The sequence below is a fragment of the Malania oleifera genome, chromosome 8, assembly GCF_029873635.1.
Source record: "Malania oleifera isolate guangnan ecotype guangnan chromosome 8, ASM2987363v1, whole genome shotgun sequence".
NCBI lineage: Eukaryota > Viridiplantae > Streptophyta > Magnoliopsida > Santalales > Ximeniaceae > Malania > Malania oleifera.
The window spans coordinates 93582022-93602086 of record NC_080424.1 but is presented as its reverse complement, the minus strand read 5'-3'; the positions used below and the strand labels follow the sequence as shown (position 1 = coordinate 93602086).

Below are 20065 nucleotides of genomic sequence, written 5' to 3'. Positions count from 1 at the left end.
CCATTTAATTCATAGTGAAAAATTTTCTTCTCTCTTGTTTGTGGACCTTGGTCTCAAAATTGAGCCATGTAGCAGTTGATGTGTTGTTTTTTGTTTGACTTGTTCATCTGCTTGGTTGTTATATTTGATCCTTACAGTATTGTTGGAGCCTTGTTATTTGTTTCCAGTTTTTGAGTTGGCAATTATAAAGTATACTAGTATGCTTATGCTCCTTCACATACCAGATTTACTGTTTGAAAAATCAGTATTTGTTAGTGAAAGAATTTAAAGCAATGTTTACATGTTTGAGAAAATTGGATGCCAGACAGATATAAGGAGGATCTTGCTTTGGCGTTGAGCTGTTTTTTCACTTCCTATATCAGTTTTAGAGAGACAATGTTGCATGGTTGAGGAAAATATCTCATTGGGAAATTCTCAAGCATCTTTTGTTGCAAGAATAAATTATATAAATAAAAAATTGCTCTTGTTTCGACCCAAAACGAAAAAGTATAAGATGAAAAAGATTAAAGTAAAAGGGAAAAAAATTATTGAAGTAATACTACGAGAGAGATGGTGACAATGATGAAAGTTTAGTTTTAGTAATTGATTATGAATTACATATCAGAATGATGAATTTTTTTTAGTTAGAGTTGTTTATAATTAATGATTTGTCAATTCAAAGACTTTTTAAATTTTAGAGATTAAAACTATATCATTGATCCATTGTAGAATTCCCAAGTCCAAATATAACAATTAGGGAAATGAAAATTAATAAAAAAAAAAAAATAATTGCTAACCGTAACTCATATTTATTGAGACTTCACATATTTAATCTTCGAAGCAAAAATAGAAATGAAAGAGAAATCACTTATTATTCTTTTCTTTTTCTTTTTTTTTTATCTCCACAATAATGAAAATGACATATATATCCGAATATTAATCTCTTTCATTAACTTTTTTTTTTTTTTTACTTGCATTGAAAATTTACCATAAAATATATAACTAAAATTTGTGCTATTTAAGACAAATTAATACAAATAAAATTTTAATTATTTTGTCAAAAAGATTGCATAATAATTTGTTCATACTTTTTTATGTTAGTTCAAATAAATTTGATATTTGTATACTCATTCGTTTTTCAATATCAACATGCATTTTTATGAAATATAATATTCTTTCATTTTTTTGTATAATTTTATATAGTATTTATTTCATTTTTCTCTATTTTGTTAAAAGTATTTTATTTTATTTTATTTTATTTTTTCTGACTTATTTTGATTTATTTCTCCGCAGCCTCCTCTCTGGAAGCAGTTTCGTCATTTCGGTTACGTTATCCTTCTCGCACACACTCATTGTTGGTGGTGCTCCTTAGTAACCCCTGTGTTTCACGGGCCGGAAATCGACGCTCTGCGTGACCAAGCTGAAGGGGAAAATGGCGACATCCATCTCCTCCCTCGCGTCTTCCTTCTCGTCTCTCTCCTTTTCCTCACAAGTCTGTCGTAAACCCCATGCCCTGTCCTTCGGTCTTTCCAATTCCAAACCTCTCCCGTTTTCGCAGGCACCCAGAAAGCCACCGTCGCTGGTGGTGATTGCTACTGCCGTCGCTGCTCCTCCCCTCGATTTGGAGACCGCCAACCTCAAGAAATACGTGAAATCGAGACTTCCGGGCGGTTTCGCGGCCCAGACGATCATCGGCACCGGTCGCCGCAAATGCGCCATTGCTCGTGTCGTTCTCCAGGAAGGGACTGGAAAATTTATAATCAATTACCGTGACGCCAGGGTACTCCCTTTGTCTTCCTCTCGTTCTCTGTCTGTGTTCGTCTTTAAATTCATAATGTATGGATTCTTATTATTTTAGAAGGTCTCTACATTTGCAAAATAGTTTATTGAGTTCTTTAAAGCGCGTAATTTTCGACCATATGTTTTCCGCTCACACTCAAGTCTCTGCCACAGCCACATTATAAAGAAAATTTATCGTTTTGTAGTTTAATTTAATTTATATCCTCATGTCTTGCTGTGGGAACACAAACGAAGATGCATCCAGGAAGGCAAGAACATCTTCTTTAGGTGTCTTAGGATTATGGTTTGGAATATATTTTGAATTTACAAGAGATGAACATTTAATATAGAAATTTTAGACCTGACGTCATAATGAATTGCTTCCTTAAATATAGATTTTTTTAACAAAAAAAAAATAAAAAATACACACCCACCATATCATAGTCGGGAAGAAGAATAGGTTTCTATATGGAATTTATGCATTTTTTGAAAAACATTTGGAAAAAATTGCAGTGAAATTTTGTGAACGCCATCATATAATTTAATTATACTCTTATTTTCTTGTAATGGTTGATGGTTCAATTCATTGGGCACAAACGTCTTGTGCATTTGTAGGCCATACGCAGGCTCTCCTATTGTGTTACGATATTTGGGTTAACTATTGAAAAAACACAGATTATAATGTGAGCTGACCTCTTAATTGTGTGCATGACTTCTCATAAGTTAAGCGAAGTAGAAGTGGAGAAAAGATCTACATAAGGTGTAGCTGTTTTTTTTGTTATTAATTTATTTTGGCAGGATTTTTATGTTGACTTTTATTTATTTATTTACTTATTTATTTTGGGGGGAGGGGGGTTGACCATGAAGTAAAAAATGTCTCTGGGTGACCAGCATTTGGACTTCGGCATTGCTCTTAGCTATCTAGATCTTTTCAACATTTTACTTGGAGAAGCAAGCTTACTAATGACATTCATGTTAAATCCAAGCCAAAGGTGTATAGAAAATTCTAAGTACTAGTTATGGGTTTGTGTTCACGAGACTGTCTTTGAATATTAAAATATCTGAAAAAAAAAAAAAGAGGAAAGAAAAAATATATTGACTTGGAATTTCCCATAAAAAAATGACGAATCCATCTCCATGTTCAATCTTTGAATGCTGATGTATTAAAGAAAAACTACACATTTAATATTTTCAAAACATTGAATCAAGCTGGATTTTCTTATTTTAGGAGATTTGGTTAATGTAGGTTTAATTTTTTCTTTAGGGGTTGTACACCTGTTTTCCTGTCCACTACCTCTGGACTTCAATTTCCCGATCCCAAGCTAGGCACTGGACTACATTTTGAGGACAAATTACCAAAAACATCTTTTTTGTGGGCCCTATGCTCATTACCATCCCAGCCCAGTGAGCTGTGTGTAGGTTCATCCCCTGGCAAGCATGTATAAAGTCAGCTGTTAGTTAAGGCTATGAGATAAGATTATGGGAGGACTTAATGGTGTGGTGTGCAATTAGGCACAAATGGAGAGAATCAGGGACTGCAATAAAGGAGTGAGATTATGGGAGTTGTTGCAACATGGCTTATGGGAAGGGGTCTATGGGGGGAAGAGAGACACAGTTGAAGGAGAGAAATATGCGTTGAGGAGTTGAAAAAAGCAAAAAACAAGAAGAAGGAGCATGCTTTGAAAGATGAACCCTAGAGTATAAGGGTAGCTGTGAGAGAACGTTGTTGAAGAAAGAGATAGAGGAAGAGAGTGAGAGAGAGTCAGTGTTGTGTTATGCAAATCCTATGCCATGGTTACCTGGCCAAACTTGTAACTCTTCCGGAAGAGTAAAAAAGGAAGGGGGTGAACATGTGTTGTTTTTGTGGGTTCTTTTGGCACTTAGCTGAAAGCCCAGATACTTTCTGACAAGGCAGTCATAGGCCTATGATTGGCATGGCGACATGGGCTATCCAGCACTGCTGTTGCAAGTCTCATGTTGTTGTCCAGATTCAGGTGCTTCGACGCTGCTGGTTCAAACTATGGGGTAGTAGTTCCAGCAATGCTTGTTTGGTGGTTGGCTGTAGGATGACGATGCGAACAGAGGGGAGCTTCTTGTGTGCAACCATGACAGCTGGTCCTTTGGAACCCCCATTGACTGATTCTCAGCAAGGAAGAAGAAGGGCGTAATGAAGGCTCCTCACTTCAGCTCGCTTAGGTAATCTGGTCTGGGCCGACCTAGTTTGACTTGTGGGTTAATTTGGGCCAGGTATTTAAATTTTTTAATTTTATTTTACATTTAAATTCTCCTTATTTGTTTTTAGGCACTTTAAGTTAAATGAAAATGATAAAATAAAAGAAATTTTTTTTTATGGCTGTATTTTCAAGGATTTTTTTTATGGCTATATTTTCAGGATTATTATTGTTCTTTATTGTTGTTATTACTATTAGTGTTGCCCTATTTAAATACCAAAAATTCAAAAAAACAAAAAAGTAAAAAAGGTATGGCTGCATTTTTTAGGATTTTTGTGGCCATAGTTGTCAAATTAACATTTGAATCGTGAATTGAAATTCCAATTTTGGGAATCAAGAATCAAGGATTGAATTGTGTGATTCACCACAAATTTCGAAAATCAATTCGAAATGGCATGCATATATTGATATACGAACAAGCAAAATAAGAACATACACTTAAATTTTGAGAATAATAAAAAATCATATTTCATTTGTATGCTTTCCCTAAACAAATGAAAAATAAGGGAATGAGTATGGAAATATTATTAAAAAAATGAACTTTATGCTGTTTGAGGGAGGAATCAAGAAAAAATAATTAAAAAGTGAACTTTTGGTGTTTATCAACAATTAAAAAGAATAATATTTCATGCATATTCTTTCTTGTAAAAAGAAGAAAAATAATAAAATGTTATTGATTTTTATAGGAATCTCTTTTCTTAGGAGGATAGGGGAGAGTTATGGTTGAGGGACTGGATTGGCGATTAAGTGCTCGGTTTTTGAGATGGATAGAGAGAAGGCCCTTGGATCAGATGGGTTTACCTTGGCTTTCTTTCAGTACTGTTGGGATATGTTGAAGGGAGACCTTCTCAAAGTGTTTCTTGAATTCTTTGATTATGGAGTGGTAGGAAGGAGTATGAATTATGCTTTTTTATTACCCTCGCGCTCAAAAAAGATTGTGCAGTTAAAGTCAAGGATTTTAGACCAATTAGCTTAGTCATGAGTGTTGCATAATATTTTAAAAACTAAGATGTTATCTAGGAGGTTGGCTACAGTTCTGGAGGATACTGTATCTCTTAGCTAAAGTGCTTTTATAGGTTATAGGCAGATCCTAGATGCTGCCTTAATAGCAAATGAGGTGGTTAAAGATGCTGTTCGAAGGAATAAGAGAGGTCTAGTTCTGAAATTGGATTTTTAAAAAGCTTATGATAGGGTGGACTGGGGTTTCTTGGATAAGGTGATGGCCAGAATAGTTTTGGTTAAGAGGTGGAGGAAATGGATTAGAGGGTGCTTAGTAAATAGTGATGCTAGGTTTTGGTTTCATATATCTAGGGGTCTAAGACAAGGGGATCCTCCTTCACCTTTTCTCTTTACTATTGCCTTGATGCATTGAGTAGGATGATTGAGAGAGGAATCGATAGAGGGTTGGTCTAGGGGATCAAAAAGGATATGAGGATTGTATCATTTTGCATCTCCAATTTGCAGATGACACTATTCCCTTTCTCACAGATAATATGTGTTGCTTCTCTAATTTGCGAACTATCTTACAGGTGTTTGAGAAAGCTTCCAGGCTGACGATTAACTTTTCTAAGAGTGGTTTAGTAGGCCTTGGCATTGATGTGGATCCTTTTGTCTGGCTTGCGGTTTGTGCTGTCTTGACTTGGCTGATTACTTATTTAGGTGTTCCTCTAGGAGGCAATCCTGATGCTAAAGCTTTCTGGGATCCTGTTTTTGAGAGAGTGGCTAAGAGACTAGATGGGTGGAAAGGAGCTTTCTTCATCTTAGTGGGTCGTATCATTCATATCCATGCGTGTTTATCCTCCATTCCTTTGTATTATCTTTCTTGTTTTAGAATTCTGGTGAGAGTGCTGCGGAGGCTTAAGAAATTAATGAGGGACTTCTTGTGGTCCGGGGGGGAGGGGGAGGAGAGTAATGGAGATCACCTTTTAGGTTGGGAGATTGTGTGTATATCTAAAAGCGAGGGAGGCTTGGGTCTTGGTAATTTGGTGGCCAAGAACATTTCTTTGGTGGGGAAATGGTTATGGCGCTTTCCTTCAAAGCCTAACTCCCTCTAGCATAAGGTAATTTGCAGTAAATTTGGTCTGCTATTGCTACAAAAAGGGTGGGATGCTAAAGTTGGGGTTAATTTCACTCATGCGAGCCCTTGGAAGTTCATGTCTCAGATTATTATTTCTATGCAAAAGTCTAGTATATGTGGGTAATGGGGAGCATATTCATTTTTGGGAGGATATTTGGGTTAGGGAGATGCCTTTGGTTGTTGCTTTCCCTCGTCTTTATTGAGTCTATTCTTTATGATACTCCTATTGCTGATCTTTTTAGTTTACAAGGGTATACCCTCTCCTAGAATTTCCATTTCAGGAGAAATTTGAATGGCAAAGAGATTAATGAGTTGGCATTTTTAACCGATTTGCTTGATTCTTTTCACAGTTATTTGGGGGAGCGATAGAAGGGGTTGGAGTTTAGATCCTTTTGAGGAATTCTCTTGTAAATCTTTTTTCTCCTGCTTGACTAGTGACCCTAACATAAAACCTTTTGGTTTGTGTTCTTTGATCTGGAAAGCTAAAGTTCCCTTGAAATAAAAGCTTTTATTTGGAGTGCTGTTCTTGAAAGAGTTATTACTAATGATTTGCTTCAGAAGAGTAGACCTAATGAGGCTCTGTCTCCGGATATTTGTGTCCTTTGTTTGAGGAGGGGTGAGATTTGTTCACATCTTTCTTCATTCCCCATTTCATTGGGTTGTTTGGAATAAACCTTTTTGGTATTTTTTGTGAAGATTGGGTTTGTCCCTCCACTTCGAAGGGTTTTTATATGATCATTTTTCTGGGTTTTGGTAAAGGGAAGGATTGGAAAGCCTTGGGGCGATGCACTATTATGGTTATTTTTTGGTGCATCTGGTTGGAGAGAAACATGAGAATTTTTAAAGGGTTGGCTGCTGCCAATAATTTGCTTTGGAGTAGAGTGGTATATCTTGCGTCCTGTGGGTGTCCACTAATGGAATTTTTCGTCATGTTTCTTTGGGAGACCTGCAGCGGGACTGGTTGGCTCTGCTTCATTGAGTTGGCTTTCAGTGTATGATGAATATTTGTTGTAATTTATTGTTATTGATGTAATGGAGGATTTTTATTCTCCCTGTTCTATTTACCATTTTTTCTCCTCTTTCTTTTTTCTGATGTACATTCTTCTCTCTTCTAAAAAATTCTTTGTTTATAAAAAAATATATATACATAAAATTACTAAAAGAAACCAACTTTTTGAATCTTAATAGGCTATCAATGCAATGAAACATGAATACCACCTTAGCTGATGAGTGTCTTTCCCCTTCTAAGTGGCAGAGTGCTATACTCCTCCAAGAGTGAATATTGGTTTTGTGAAGACAACACACGACCAAAAGTTCTATTTTCTCCTCCTTTTTAGCACAAAATTGATGTAGACAAGGAATGGAAGGTAATCGTGTAAATGAAAGCTATATAAAAAAAAGTGTTGTTTTTGGGCCTTTAAACTAGTTGGGTCTGTCAAGATATCATAGATCTAGAGTTGTGTGAATCGATGGATTCAGATCAATTCTTTAGATTTATGAAGTGAGTTGATAGATTCGACAACAATTCAGTTAAATTTGCTAGTAAGATTCAAGTTGATTTGGCGTGGAATTGATACAAATCATATGAATTGAATCACGAAAATTGTAAGATTCTAACAACTATGGTTGCAGCTATTGTTCTTACTATATTATTGCTATTTTTATCATTATTACATTTATTACTGTTAGTGTGTTATTTTAAGTTTCCTCTTCTATTTAAAATATCAGAAAAATACCAGGAATTGACCTATTTCCTGGTATAATGCCTAAGGTTGTGATTCTTGTTTAATTGATGGGTCTTATTTCCTCTTTTGATTTGCTCTTTTATGATTGTTTCCATTTTTTACTCTTGTGAACCTTAATTTGAATTAACCCAATAACGAACACAGGGTGCAGTAGCACACTCCTGAGGTTGCTCGAGGTGATATGGTCCTCGCATACTTGATCTTACTATCTAAAAGGAGCTAGAAAGGGTAATAAAGAAGAAGAAATCCAAGGGCTATGAATTTGATTGATGATCATACAAGGTTAAGTAGGTACCATTTGTGGGATGGGTCTATTAGGTGCACTAGGACCTTTCCACACAGCCATACTCTCAAACTCAACTTTGGCTCTCAAGCCACAGCATCTACCCTTTTACAGATTGGACTTAGACCTAGCTTAGGTTTCCTTAAAATTTTTGTAATTAGGTGACATAACCATACATAGGACAAATAACAAGTTAGTGGAAACTCCGAAGAACGGTAATAGATAATCAAACCATTATTCTCGATTGCCACCCCCAAGGCATTGAAACCCTTGGACCTGCATGTGGTAGTAGGATCGTTTTGTAATATTTGTTTAATTTTAACTGTAGGGTGTAGAAATACTTTTATGTACGTTGTGCATCGTGGAAGTTTGAATACAGTTTTGAACTTCGAATCAGAATTCTCTCTTCTTTGTCTCCTTTCTAATGTTCAATACCTTGTACATAGTTAGAGTTCTAATGACAGTAATTGGAGATTTATGAGGATTCAGATGATCTGTCTCGAAGAGTATTTTATTTTGTAGGTAGATTAATCAATAAAATACAATTAAAATGATTTAAATCCTGGCACAAAAAACAGCAGTAATGATATATGGTTTGTGGGGGAAGGCCGAGGATGGAAGAACATAAGTCTCAAAGAACAAAACAAGGTATGCATGCATCATCATCATCATTACTAGTGTTATTTGCCTGGAATTAAATTAGCACTTGAGGAAAAAAATCTCAGTTGTATAACAGTTGTTCAAATTTCATAAGTTTGGGATCCGTAACCTTCTTGTGCATCAACACAAATATTTGAGTAACATGTTCAAATTTATTTGATTTGTGAATGATTATTATACATACATAGTGATTGGATTTATAATGCCATGTAGGAGTACCTTCAAGGCAATCCATTATGGCTTCAGTACATTAGAGTTCCGTTGGTGACGTTGGGATATGAAATGACGTATGATGTGTTTGTCAAAGCTCATGGAGGTGGTCTATCTGGTCAGGCTCAAGCAATCTCCCTTGGCATTGCTCGGGCACTGCTAAAGGTGAGTGAGAACCATAGGGTGCCTCTTAGAAAGGAAGGGCTTCTCACCAGGGACTCCAGAGTAGTTGAAAGGAAAAAAGTTGGTCTCAAGAAAGCTCGTAAAGCTCCACAATACTCTAAACGTTGAGGTTAGAACTTTTGTAGCTAAAATTTGTTCTTCTATTTTTTTTTTTAATTTCTTTAAGAAAAATCATGGCTTATCTTCATACTCTACTTTCTCACACTTATATCATAAACATTTCCAATTTGCTTTTGTTTCAGATTTATTCTCAGCTCCTTACTTTTTGTATGGGATACATAAAAAAAAAAGATCCCCCACAAACCCCTTTTGTTTTGTGTTTTTTTGTTTTGTTTTGTTTTTTTATTTTTGTTTTTCGCTTTTGAGGATGGGCTGGTGACGAAGTGGGATAAGGGCTCCAGGAGGTGCATATGTGGCTGGGGGATTCTTAAGGAGGTGATATGACCAATATTTGTGAGGATTATGAGAGTCCTTCGACTCCCTAAAAAAACCCTTCTTTACTCTTTTTGGATCTGGAAAGAGAAAATAAAGTTCCTTACTTCAGCATCTTGAGCCCTTTAATTTCCTTGTTTGCATGCAACGTTAGATGTAGAAAATGTTTAGGCTCGTGATGCAGAATGATGAGCTTAGCTAGATCAATTTGATAAACTCTGGAAGCCTAAGTTGAAGATTAGGATCCCAATGTCCAAGAAAAGCAATTTTAGTCCAAAGAAGGTGGCCATGTTAGTTTATGGATAATAATTTGTAATTTATTTATGTTTATTGTTATTTATTTTATTTGGAGACTTTTGCGTGATTTTGGTTTTTAAGTAAACCTAGGGCTAAAGGCTATATTAGCAATTTTTTAATCAGAGTGAAGTTTCGGAGTAATTTTGTGTCTCTTGGTGACCCCTTGCAATGGTAGTCTCTCTCCCTTTCTTTTTCTGTTTCTTCATTCTGTCCGTGTCCACCCTCAGCTCCATGTATTTTGATAGGAAAATTTTTCTTAAAGAAAAATGGTCCTTGAACGTTGAAGTTGTCAATGTAGCTACGGCATGGAGATGCAGTTTCAGGTGTAGAGTACATGGGCCTGGGCTTAACTTTACAAGCAGGTTAAGCCTTATTTATTTATTTTTTGGGAGGCAAAATACTTTCCCCTGAAAAAACGCAGATTTTATGTGAGTTTTCAAAAATGACATGAATTTGCTATTTAATTTTTATGACACTTAAACTTCACTAAATGACCATTAATGAGGATAGGGGAAATTTGCTGAAGTGTAAAATAATACGAAGTTTTAAAAATGCCCCTAGATCATTCCTACCCTCCCTTCTCTTTCCTGCTCATGGTTTTAAAGAGTTGTAAAATGCATAGTTGTCCAGTCGAGATTTGAATCATGAGTTGAAATTCATATTTTGGGAATCAAAAATTAAATTGAATTGTAAGTGTTAGAATACCACTTTACCAAAATGCTTAAGCTACTAGGTTGTGGGCCAACTATGTATATCAAGCTTTAACACTCCCCCACACATGCAGCCCAACAACTCGTGGAGAGATAAATACACAGTAGATAACACCCATTACAGGGAATACAATAATTTTTTGAACACCACACAATAGACTCGGGCAACAATACTGGAAGTCTGGAACCCAAGATTGCCTGGTAACCAGCTCCAATGCCATGTTAGAATACCACTTGCCTAAAGGCTTAAGCTGTTAGGTTGTGATCCAATAATGTATATCAAACTTTAATAGTAAGATTTAGTACAAAATTTTAAATTCAATTCTGCATAACATGTGTCTATTGATATATGAACAAGAAGCAAAAAATATGATACATGTAATTTTGACAATAAAAAAATCATATTACATGTGTATACTTTCCCCAAAAAAATGAAAAGTAAGGGAATGAGTTGAGGTTATAAATAAAAAATGAACTTTATGCCATTTAAGGGAAGGAACCAAGAAAAAATTAATTAAAGACTGAACTTTTGGTGTTCATCAACAGTTATGAAAAAAAAAATATATATTTCTTGCATATTCTTTCTCAAAGTAAAAATAAAAAATAGTTAACCTTAAAAAAATGATAATAATTTAAACAAACTACTATCAGTGAAATATTTCTTTTATTAGTTTGTTTTTTCTAGATTTTTCTAGAAGTTTGATGAGGGATTTTTTTCCCCCCTTTTTGTGAATTCTCCTCTTATTAGTGAAATTCCTTCATTTGTTACTAAAAAAAAAGTAAACTAACTACTAGAAAAACCAACTATTGAATCTTAAAAACACAATGAAACATGAGTACCACCCTACTGCCACCTTATCTGATGAGTGTTCTGCCCTTCTTCTCAATGGCCGCTATATTCCTCCAAGAGTGATGAATGGTTTTATGAAGGCGACATAGGACCTAAAGTTCTATTTTCTCCTTTTGATTAGTACAAAACTAATGTTGGAAAGGAATGGAAGGAATCATGCTAAATAAAAGCAATAAAAGAAAAAGAATGTTGATTTTAGGGTTTAAACTAGTTGGGTCTATTAGTATATTATAGGTCCAAAATCATGTGAATCAATAGATTTGACAATGACTTGGCTATTTTAGGTTCCCCCTTTTAGTAAGATTCAAATTGATTTGGTGTCGAATTGATATGAATCTTACGAGCCAAATTGTGGATCATAAGATTCTAAAAACTATGATAAGGTAGTGTAGTGCGATGGTAGTGAGTGTAGTGGATTGCAACAATGTTAAATGTTACATAGCAGGAGGCATAGTGGTCTTGGGTCTATTAGTATATTATAGGTCCAAAATCATGTGAATCAATAGATTTGACAATGACTTGGCTATTTTAGGTTCCCCCTTTTAGTAAGATTCAAATTGATTTGGTGTCGAATTGATATGAATCTTACGAGCCAAATTGTGGATCATAAGATTCTAAAAACTATGATAAGGTAGTGTAGTGCGATGGTAGTGAGTGTAGTGGATTGCAACAATGTTAAATGTTACATAGCAGGAGGCATAGTGGTCTTGAAAATTTTTTTTTTTCAAGCATACACAACCTTATGTATATTGGTATATTTGCATGTTTTAAGCTCTTTACCTTTCTTCCAATGATTTTATTGTGTTTGGTATCCTTTAGTTCAACTTAAGAACATTGTTAGTAAGGGTAATAAATTTTCCATTGGTTTTAAAATGCTATTGGAATTTTTTTTTCCCTTATACTTTTTAGTAGTTTTGTGCATGATAAATAAATTAATAGGACTACATACATTAATTTGTAATATGATATACTCTATTAATCATTTGTAAGATAAACTGCTTTGCAATCAGAAACTAGATATCACCCCCTTCCACCTAATGATCTTGTTCGCAAGATTACTAAGCCCTGAACCACGATTCCATGCTAGAGATTCCAACCCTTGAACTTTTTATCATTGGATCCTTTGCCCTCTCTCGACCTCGTTCTCTTTTATCTTTTCAAACCTCCTTTAGACGAGTCTTTTAATTCTATTGCCCTTCATCACTAGTGATTGTCGCTCTAACCTCTGCACTCCTAGGCGTAGCCTAACCTTTTCTAGAAGCCTGTTATGCTCCCATGGCTGAACAGATGGAAAATGAACTTTGATTGGCATGAAACTGTTCATATTTGAAGAGAGTGCTAGAACCTGGTGCACTATTGAAAAATCTAGTCATCTAGATGACACTATTCTTCATCTCCCTTCTAGAGAAGGAGTCGTTAGTTGGATATAAAACAACAATCATTTCTCTTCATAAACATCAAACCCTTGGATGAGGACCTTTAAGGCACCCAACCATATTATCATGGTTTGACTGAGGGCGAACAGATTTGGAAGGTTCGTCTTGTTAAAGAAGATACTGCACAAGGGTCCCTTGCAATCAATTTGTGTATCAAATTGTGAAGAGGCATTAGGTTGGAAAAGTTTTGGAAAGGTTAGAAATAAGACGACAGAGGAAGCTACAAAGCCAAGAACCATCAGGAGTTATGATACTTTGATTGTGGTTCATCAAATTTGGGTGGAGGAATTGAATCTAAGTACTTAGTTTTTTCAAGAATTACTTCATCTCATTGACAATGGAGGAATTCCAATGACAATGGTTAGAACAGAGAAACCCCAAAATGGGAAGAAAAGGAAAAAAAACTCTTCCATCGAGAAACTAGTATAAAGAGTTGACCTGTAATCTTTGGAAAATTTCAAATCCTAGCTTGAATTACATGATGGGCTTGACATTGGACCTTGCTAAATTACCGGCTATTGTCAGGCCCATAACTGCAAAGTCCTTAGAAGCCACAAAAAAAGGGACTTGTGTTGGGCAAATGAGAGGGGCCGAAATTGACTGTTAAAAGAGCTACAAGGAGGCACTCTTGAAGGGGTGTCCCAAACCCATTTTGTTAGTGAACAATTGCAGAGCCAACGAAGTAGTTAGCGCATGCTCCAATAAGAATGACAAGGGGAGACGAGGGCTCGCGCTAAATGGTCTGGCAGAATTTAAAGAGGCAATAATGAAAAAATTATCAAAGAAAGATAAATTGCACTTGGTAAATTGGGGTTAAATCTATATGAGGGGAAGCAAATAACCAATTTGGAGGGATAAAAATTTGATGAACTCATGTGAAAATGAAGGGCTTCTAATTGAACATCTACGCATGTAATTTCAGAGAAAGACATTGGTACAAACCACTAGAAATGTTTTTCAGAGGGTTTGGAACCTAACAAGGATTGCAAAAGTGGGTTTAGAGAGAGACAAATCTAGATGAGGCCGGACTTCAAGATAACCTTAGCCTAAATATTCCCTTGTAGTCGAACAATTGTCGCATGCCCACTTCATTCCCAATCCTGGTGACTGTAGGGCTAGGAAATGATCATCTAGAGGCCATACAGGTAAATAATGTCCTTTTTGTTTGTAATGGAGTCTTATAAACATTTTGAGTCACCTTTGTGCCATAGGAAGTCGTACTAGGAGCAATCTTCTGAAATTGTGGACTTAATACATGATGAGAGGGATAACAAGGAGGCCCAAGATCTCCTAGATGAATTGGGGGTCTCTTGGTAAACTCTGGAGAGGAAAGGGTTTAATTGAGGAAGGGGAGTCGGGGCATAGGGAAAAGGCTATGAAATTGAGAAGGAATTGGATAGATTGACATTATTGGTTAAATATGATAAGGAAGGCAAGGCCTCAAGAGTATTTAGTAGTATTCAATGAAGATCCTCTCTTGGAATGTTAGAGTACAGGGGAGAAGTAAGAGAAGAGTGATCAAGGAGCTTGTAAATAAAGTCACACTTTACTTCTTTTGGAGACTAAGTTGAAGGAAGTAGACTCCTTCCTTTTTGGAAGTCTTTGGGACAATAGGAACAAAGATTTGGGGGGCCGTCCTGGGCGTTTGGGGGCCAAATTGTACACTAAGGCATGAGGATGGCATCCTTAAAGGACATCCTTAAGGGGTCTTTTACTTTGTTGGTCCTGCTTGATTTTAGAGGCTTTAAGGAGTGGTGGTTTACTTCAATGTGTAGCTGACCTTGTCCTCCTTAAGGAACTCATTTGTTGAAGAGGTGGTAGGTGTTTTTGGTTTGCCCAGTCTGCACTAGGTGGTGGTGGGTGAGGATTTCAACATCATCTATAGCTTTAGAGATAATCTAGGGAGTTCTAGGATCTTTACAAAAATGAGGAGATTTGATTCCCTTGTCTAGGACTGTGGGCTCAAGGATCTTCCCTTAAGCAGTGGTCATTCTACTTGGGTGGTGTCTATAGACATGCATCCTCTCACATTGATAAATTCCTCTTTACCAACACATGGGGAGACATATTTCCACCTCTTGTTCAAGAAATGCTTTCTAGATGTCTTTGACAACAACCTTGCCCTTCTTGAATCCAACTCAGTGCAATGGGGCCCCTCCCTTTGCTGCTTTGAGAACATGTGGCTAATGCATCCCTCCATTTAGGATCATTAAAGATGTGTGGGGTGAGTGTCTAGTTTAGGGGTGGGAATAGGATAATGAGAAACTGAAGTATGTGAAGTCGAAGTTGGAAATTTGGAATATGGAGTTTTTTGTGATGCCAAAGAAGCAAAAGCAATATTTTTTTGCAAATTACTGGTTTGGATGGGCTAGAGACGTGTGGTATGCTAGTTGAGGAGGATAGGGCTGGGAGGTTGGTGATGCTTTTATTGAGGCAGGGTATGAGTTGGTGTCTGAAAGCTAGGGTGAAGTGGGTCAAGGAACTTTGGGTATTTCCATAGGGGGCATGTGGGAGGAGGAGGAAAGGTTGTATATCAGGGAGTTGGAAGTAGATTCTGGGCTTGCAGTGAGGGCGCAATCTTTGTTCGAGGATGAGATTACCTACTTTTTTAAACAATTGTTTGCTAAGGAGGCCTGAAACAATAACTTGCGCACCCTTCATGCCTCATTCTAGGTTATTTTAGGTCTATCCCTGCCCCTTTTAATACTAGAAACATAACTAATGCTCCCCTTTTCACAGGTGCACTAAAGGCCTGCATTTTAAATGCCTAAACCATCTAAGCTGTCCCTCCCTTATCTTGTCTTTGATAGGTGCCATGCCTAGTTTGTTGCCTATTTGTTTCTTTCTTAATTTATCTTTTAACGTGATACCACTTACCCACCTTAACATTTGCATTTCGGCAACTTTTACCATTTGTACATGTTTCTTATTTGCCCAACATTTTGATCCATGAAGTATGGGCTGACCTTATAGCTGTCTTATAGAATTTTCCTTTTACTTTTGAGGGAATTCTACGATCACACAATTCGCTTGATGGCACTCTCCCTTTTTACCCAACTTGCTTTAATTCAATGTATTATATCTTCTTCAATTTCCCCTTTTGCTTGCCTAGTAGATCCTAGATATCAAAATCTAATAGCGCTATTAATTTCTTGATTATCAAATTTAATCTTATTTCCAATACCCCCCCTTTTACTAAAATTGCATTTTATATATATTCTGTTTTATTCCTACTTATTCTGAAACCTATAGACTCTAAAACAGTTTTCCAAAGTTCTAGCTTAGGTTCCACACCCCATTGACTAAAATTGCCTTTCATATACTTTATGTTTTATTCCTACTTATTCTAAAACCTATAGACTCCAAAATAGTTTTCCAAAGTTCTAACTTCCACACCATTCCTACTTTTCATCAATGAAGACAATATCATCTACAAACAACATACACAGAAGGATCTTGTTTTGAATATTCCTAGTGAGTTCATCAATCACTAAAACAAAAAGATGAGGATAGAAAGTAGAACCTTGATGTACACCTCTTGTGATTGGAAATTCTCTAGATTCCCCTCCTACAGTCCTAATGCTAGTTGTTACTTTATCATACAATATCCTTAATGACCTTAGTACATCTACTATAGCCTCCCTTATTTTCTAAAACCCCCCATAGAACTTAGGTACTTTATTATAAGCTTTCTCTAGGTCAATAAAAACCTTATGCAAATCTTTTTCTCTAAACTTTTCCATTAATCTTCTTAAAAGATAAATAGCCTCTGTTGTCGATCTCCTAGGCATAAAACCAAATTGATTCTCTGAAACTCTTGTTTCTAGTTTTGTTCTTTGCTTAATTACCCTTTTGCATAGTTTCATTGTGTGACCCATAATCTTAATTCTGCGATAGTTATTACCATTTTGAATATCACCTTTGTTTTTGGATTAAGATATTAACGTGCTTTTCCTCCATTCCTCCTGCATTTTCTTGTTTTTTATAATAGTGTTGAATAGATTAGTATTGAACTTTATTTCTGTACTTAAATAAAAATAAGTTTTGTAATTTAAACTTTAATATATATTTTTAATTTACTTGCATCGCCTCCCTGATTAATTATTTCTTGATTTTAATACAAAAATGAAGACAAATATAAATTTTCTTACAGACCATGCACTAAAATTAATATAGAAATTATTTTCTCAACTAAATATTGTTTTTCGGTAGAATAAAGTTATCCAAAATACATTTAAATCATATTTTAAATGATCATATGCTTATTCTTCAATAAAGGCATGGTTGTGCGTGCTTGAAAAAGATTCACAGCCAATATGGCCACCTTCTGCTGCCTAACATCCGCTACTCCCTTTGTCTGTGACCATTAGACGACGTTTCGGGTGACTACTATTTAGAACCATGCATAGGCATACAAAGCACTCCACTAACCAGACACATGCACTGCCCACATCTGCAAGTCTTCTATATGATTTGAGCCACTGCCCCCTGTGTTCACTTTTCTAACACCTTCTTGTGACCCCTCCACCACCATTAAAATAGAAACCTATGAAAGGCCTTCTTCCAAAACTTCATCACCGTCTAACTATATGTCTGACCTCATGTGCCGGAAAAATAATCCGCACTCAGTGCCCCTCTTAAATCCCCTATTTCTTGTATTTTTCTTGACACACCATCATCCCCCATGGTTTTAAATAAAGGCCGTGACCGTTACGTAACGCCGTTATGTAATTGTTTTTTGGGTTACCGATACCGTTACACACCGCGAAATCGATGAAAAGAAAAATCACAGCCGTAGTGGACGTTACGGGCCACGACTGTTATGTAAAGGCCGCTATTGCCGTTACGTAACCGCTACAGGATTGTTACACCCAAAAATTTAATTTATTTATTACTTTTTCTTTTGACTTTTTCCCTCTCTTTCATAAATCATTCTCAATGTATCATGTGGCGAGAGGGGGAAAAGATTATAATGAGGATGACAAGGATACAAAATTTACTATTTCTTTAAATACTCACAATAGATGCATTAATTAACAATTTGAAAATACTAGTTAGGAAAATATTTTATTTTGATAATATTAGTAATGTGATATTTATGTTCTATGTTTTTTAACTTCAAACATCTTTCTTTTCTAGCTATTTCATATTTGTATTCTTTGTATGTCTTATGTGTCTAATAGATTAATAGAGTGTATAATGTATTTTGTTCTATTAATTAAGTTAGTACACATAAGAATTTATCACAGATAAGAACAATGAGAAGTATAAATACGCACGCATGTAATTTTTCTATCAATGGTGGTTTAAAACAAATGTAAACTTGTTGCCCTTACCAAATAACTTAGTTACTCGAACTAAAGGATCCAAAATACACTAAAACTCTTTTTAAGAAGGACTAAAATCTTAAAACATGCAAGTACGCTAATATGCACAAGGTTGTGCGTGCTTCAAAAAAATTCACGGCCATTACACCTGCTTCCCGTTATGTAACATTCATTACTCCCGCTTCCCGTTACACTCGTTACCGTTACGTTATGCTACCTGCAACCGCAATTTAAAACCATGTCATCACCACTGCAATTAGCACCTTCTAATCTGCTTTCGCTCCAAATTACGTCTCTAGAACGTCATTGTTGGCAGCTCATGCGCCTCATGCACCAGCAATGTGTAGGGTGGCAAAAATTTCCCTTCTGCAGCTTCCAAAACCCTAAAAATTTGCTTCCAGCCACTTGATTTGAAAATTTTCCTACAAAACCTTGCAATTTTGTTTTTTTTTTTTTATTTGAAAATTATAATTATATAAGATCAAAATGGATATGTACAGCTACATTGGGCATACCCAGGAGAGGGGAGCATTTAGCTCTAATCAATCAAAGTACTATCTACAACAAAGAAAACTACATCAAACCTGGGCATACCCAGGGGCCTTGAGGCCAAAATAACTACAACTCAAAAATTCAACAAGTGACTACAGTCAGTCACTTCAGCAAAATCTGAACCTATCAGCCAATCAAGTGAAATAGGAAGGGAATTTGTCATACACAACTCGATAAATGTGGGTCTGGATCACTTTGACAATTGCATTCGGTTGAGTAACAGCCCCCTCAAATTTCCTTTTGTTTCTAAAATGCCACAAGCAGTACACTGTAGTGGCCAAGCAAACTTTCTTAGCTACCTCTTGAATTCCAGTACCTCTGGCCTCCTTATGTAGCCATTTAAGGCTAGCCTTGATAGTTGACATACTTCCAGAAATTCCCAAGCAGCCCTTAAGATGGTTCCAAACCATTGAGGACAGCCTGCATTTGAAAAATAGGTGCTCATTTGCTTCCAATTCAGTGCCACAAAAAACACAGGTTTTATCAATCCCATCCCCACTGTATTTATCACAAGAAAGCAGCTTCCCCACAGTAGCCAACCACAGAATGAAAGAATGCTTTGGGGCACAACCATTCTTCTAGACCAGGTTTTGCCATAGAACTCTTCTTCCTTTATTTCTCTAGAGCTAGTATGCATCAGAACACATGAATTGCCCATCCATACCCCATTGTTTTAACTGGATCTCAGCACTGGTAATGTCCCTACACTGAAGGAGCAGAAGATCTTTAATCTCAATGAGCTTCTTAAGGAGTGGAGAGTCTTCATGCTTAGCTTAAGCCTCCCAAATACTTCCACCTTTCAAATAAACATGACTCACCCACTTTGACCAATGAGCATCCTTTTTGTTGTGGATATTCCATAAGGTCCTAGTGAGGAGAGCCATGTTCCAGAATTTTAGGTCCATAACCCCAAGTCCACCCTCCTGTTTAGACAAGCAGACATCCTTCCTCGCAACCAAAGGCCTCCTCCTGCCACCCCTCAAGAAAGCCCTACAAAGTTTGACAATGTGAGCCAAAATAGAATAGGGAATAGGGAAAATAGAAAGCCAAAAACAGTCAACTCCTTGTATCACAGAATTTATGAGCTCACGCTTTCCAGCATAGGATAGAGTGTGCCTTGGCCAGGAGTCTATAAGTCCAGCTTTCCTGTTAAATAGGGGAGAAAAGTGTGATGATGTTAATCTTGTGGAGGCCAAAGGAATTCCCAAATATCTGAAGGGAAACTCCCCCATTGGAAAACCTGTTAAGCCTTTAAGTTCCTCCTGTTTGTTTCCAAAAACCCCTGCACAATACAAATTTGATTTAAGCAAGCTT

At 36.3% G+C, this 20065-nt stretch overlaps 1 protein-coding gene across 8 annotated transcripts in view; it reads left to right on the top strand.

The window, feature by feature from the left end:
* The first annotated feature begins 1257 nt into the window (after nt 1-1257).
* The window catches only part of LOC131161333 (small ribosomal subunit protein uS9c), a 46955-nt gene continuing 28147 nt past the window's right edge, over nt 1258-20065 (top strand). For 5 of the 8 annotated variants that reach the window (XM_058117034.1, XM_058117030.1, XM_058117029.1 and 2 more), the window contains exons 1-2: nt 1282-1759; nt 8968-9256. In XM_058117034.1, coding sequence (XP_057973017.1) covers nt 1412-1759; nt 8968-9255 — 636 coding nt within the window. In that variant the 5' untranslated portion in view covers nt 1282-1411 and the 3' untranslated portion in view covers nt 9256. Of the gene's footprint in view, nt 1760-8967; nt 9257-9389; nt 9463-9513; nt 9694-20065 lie in introns of those variants that run through there. The other 3 variants (XM_058117035.1, XM_058117031.1, XM_058117033.1) reach the window with 3 other exon arrangements.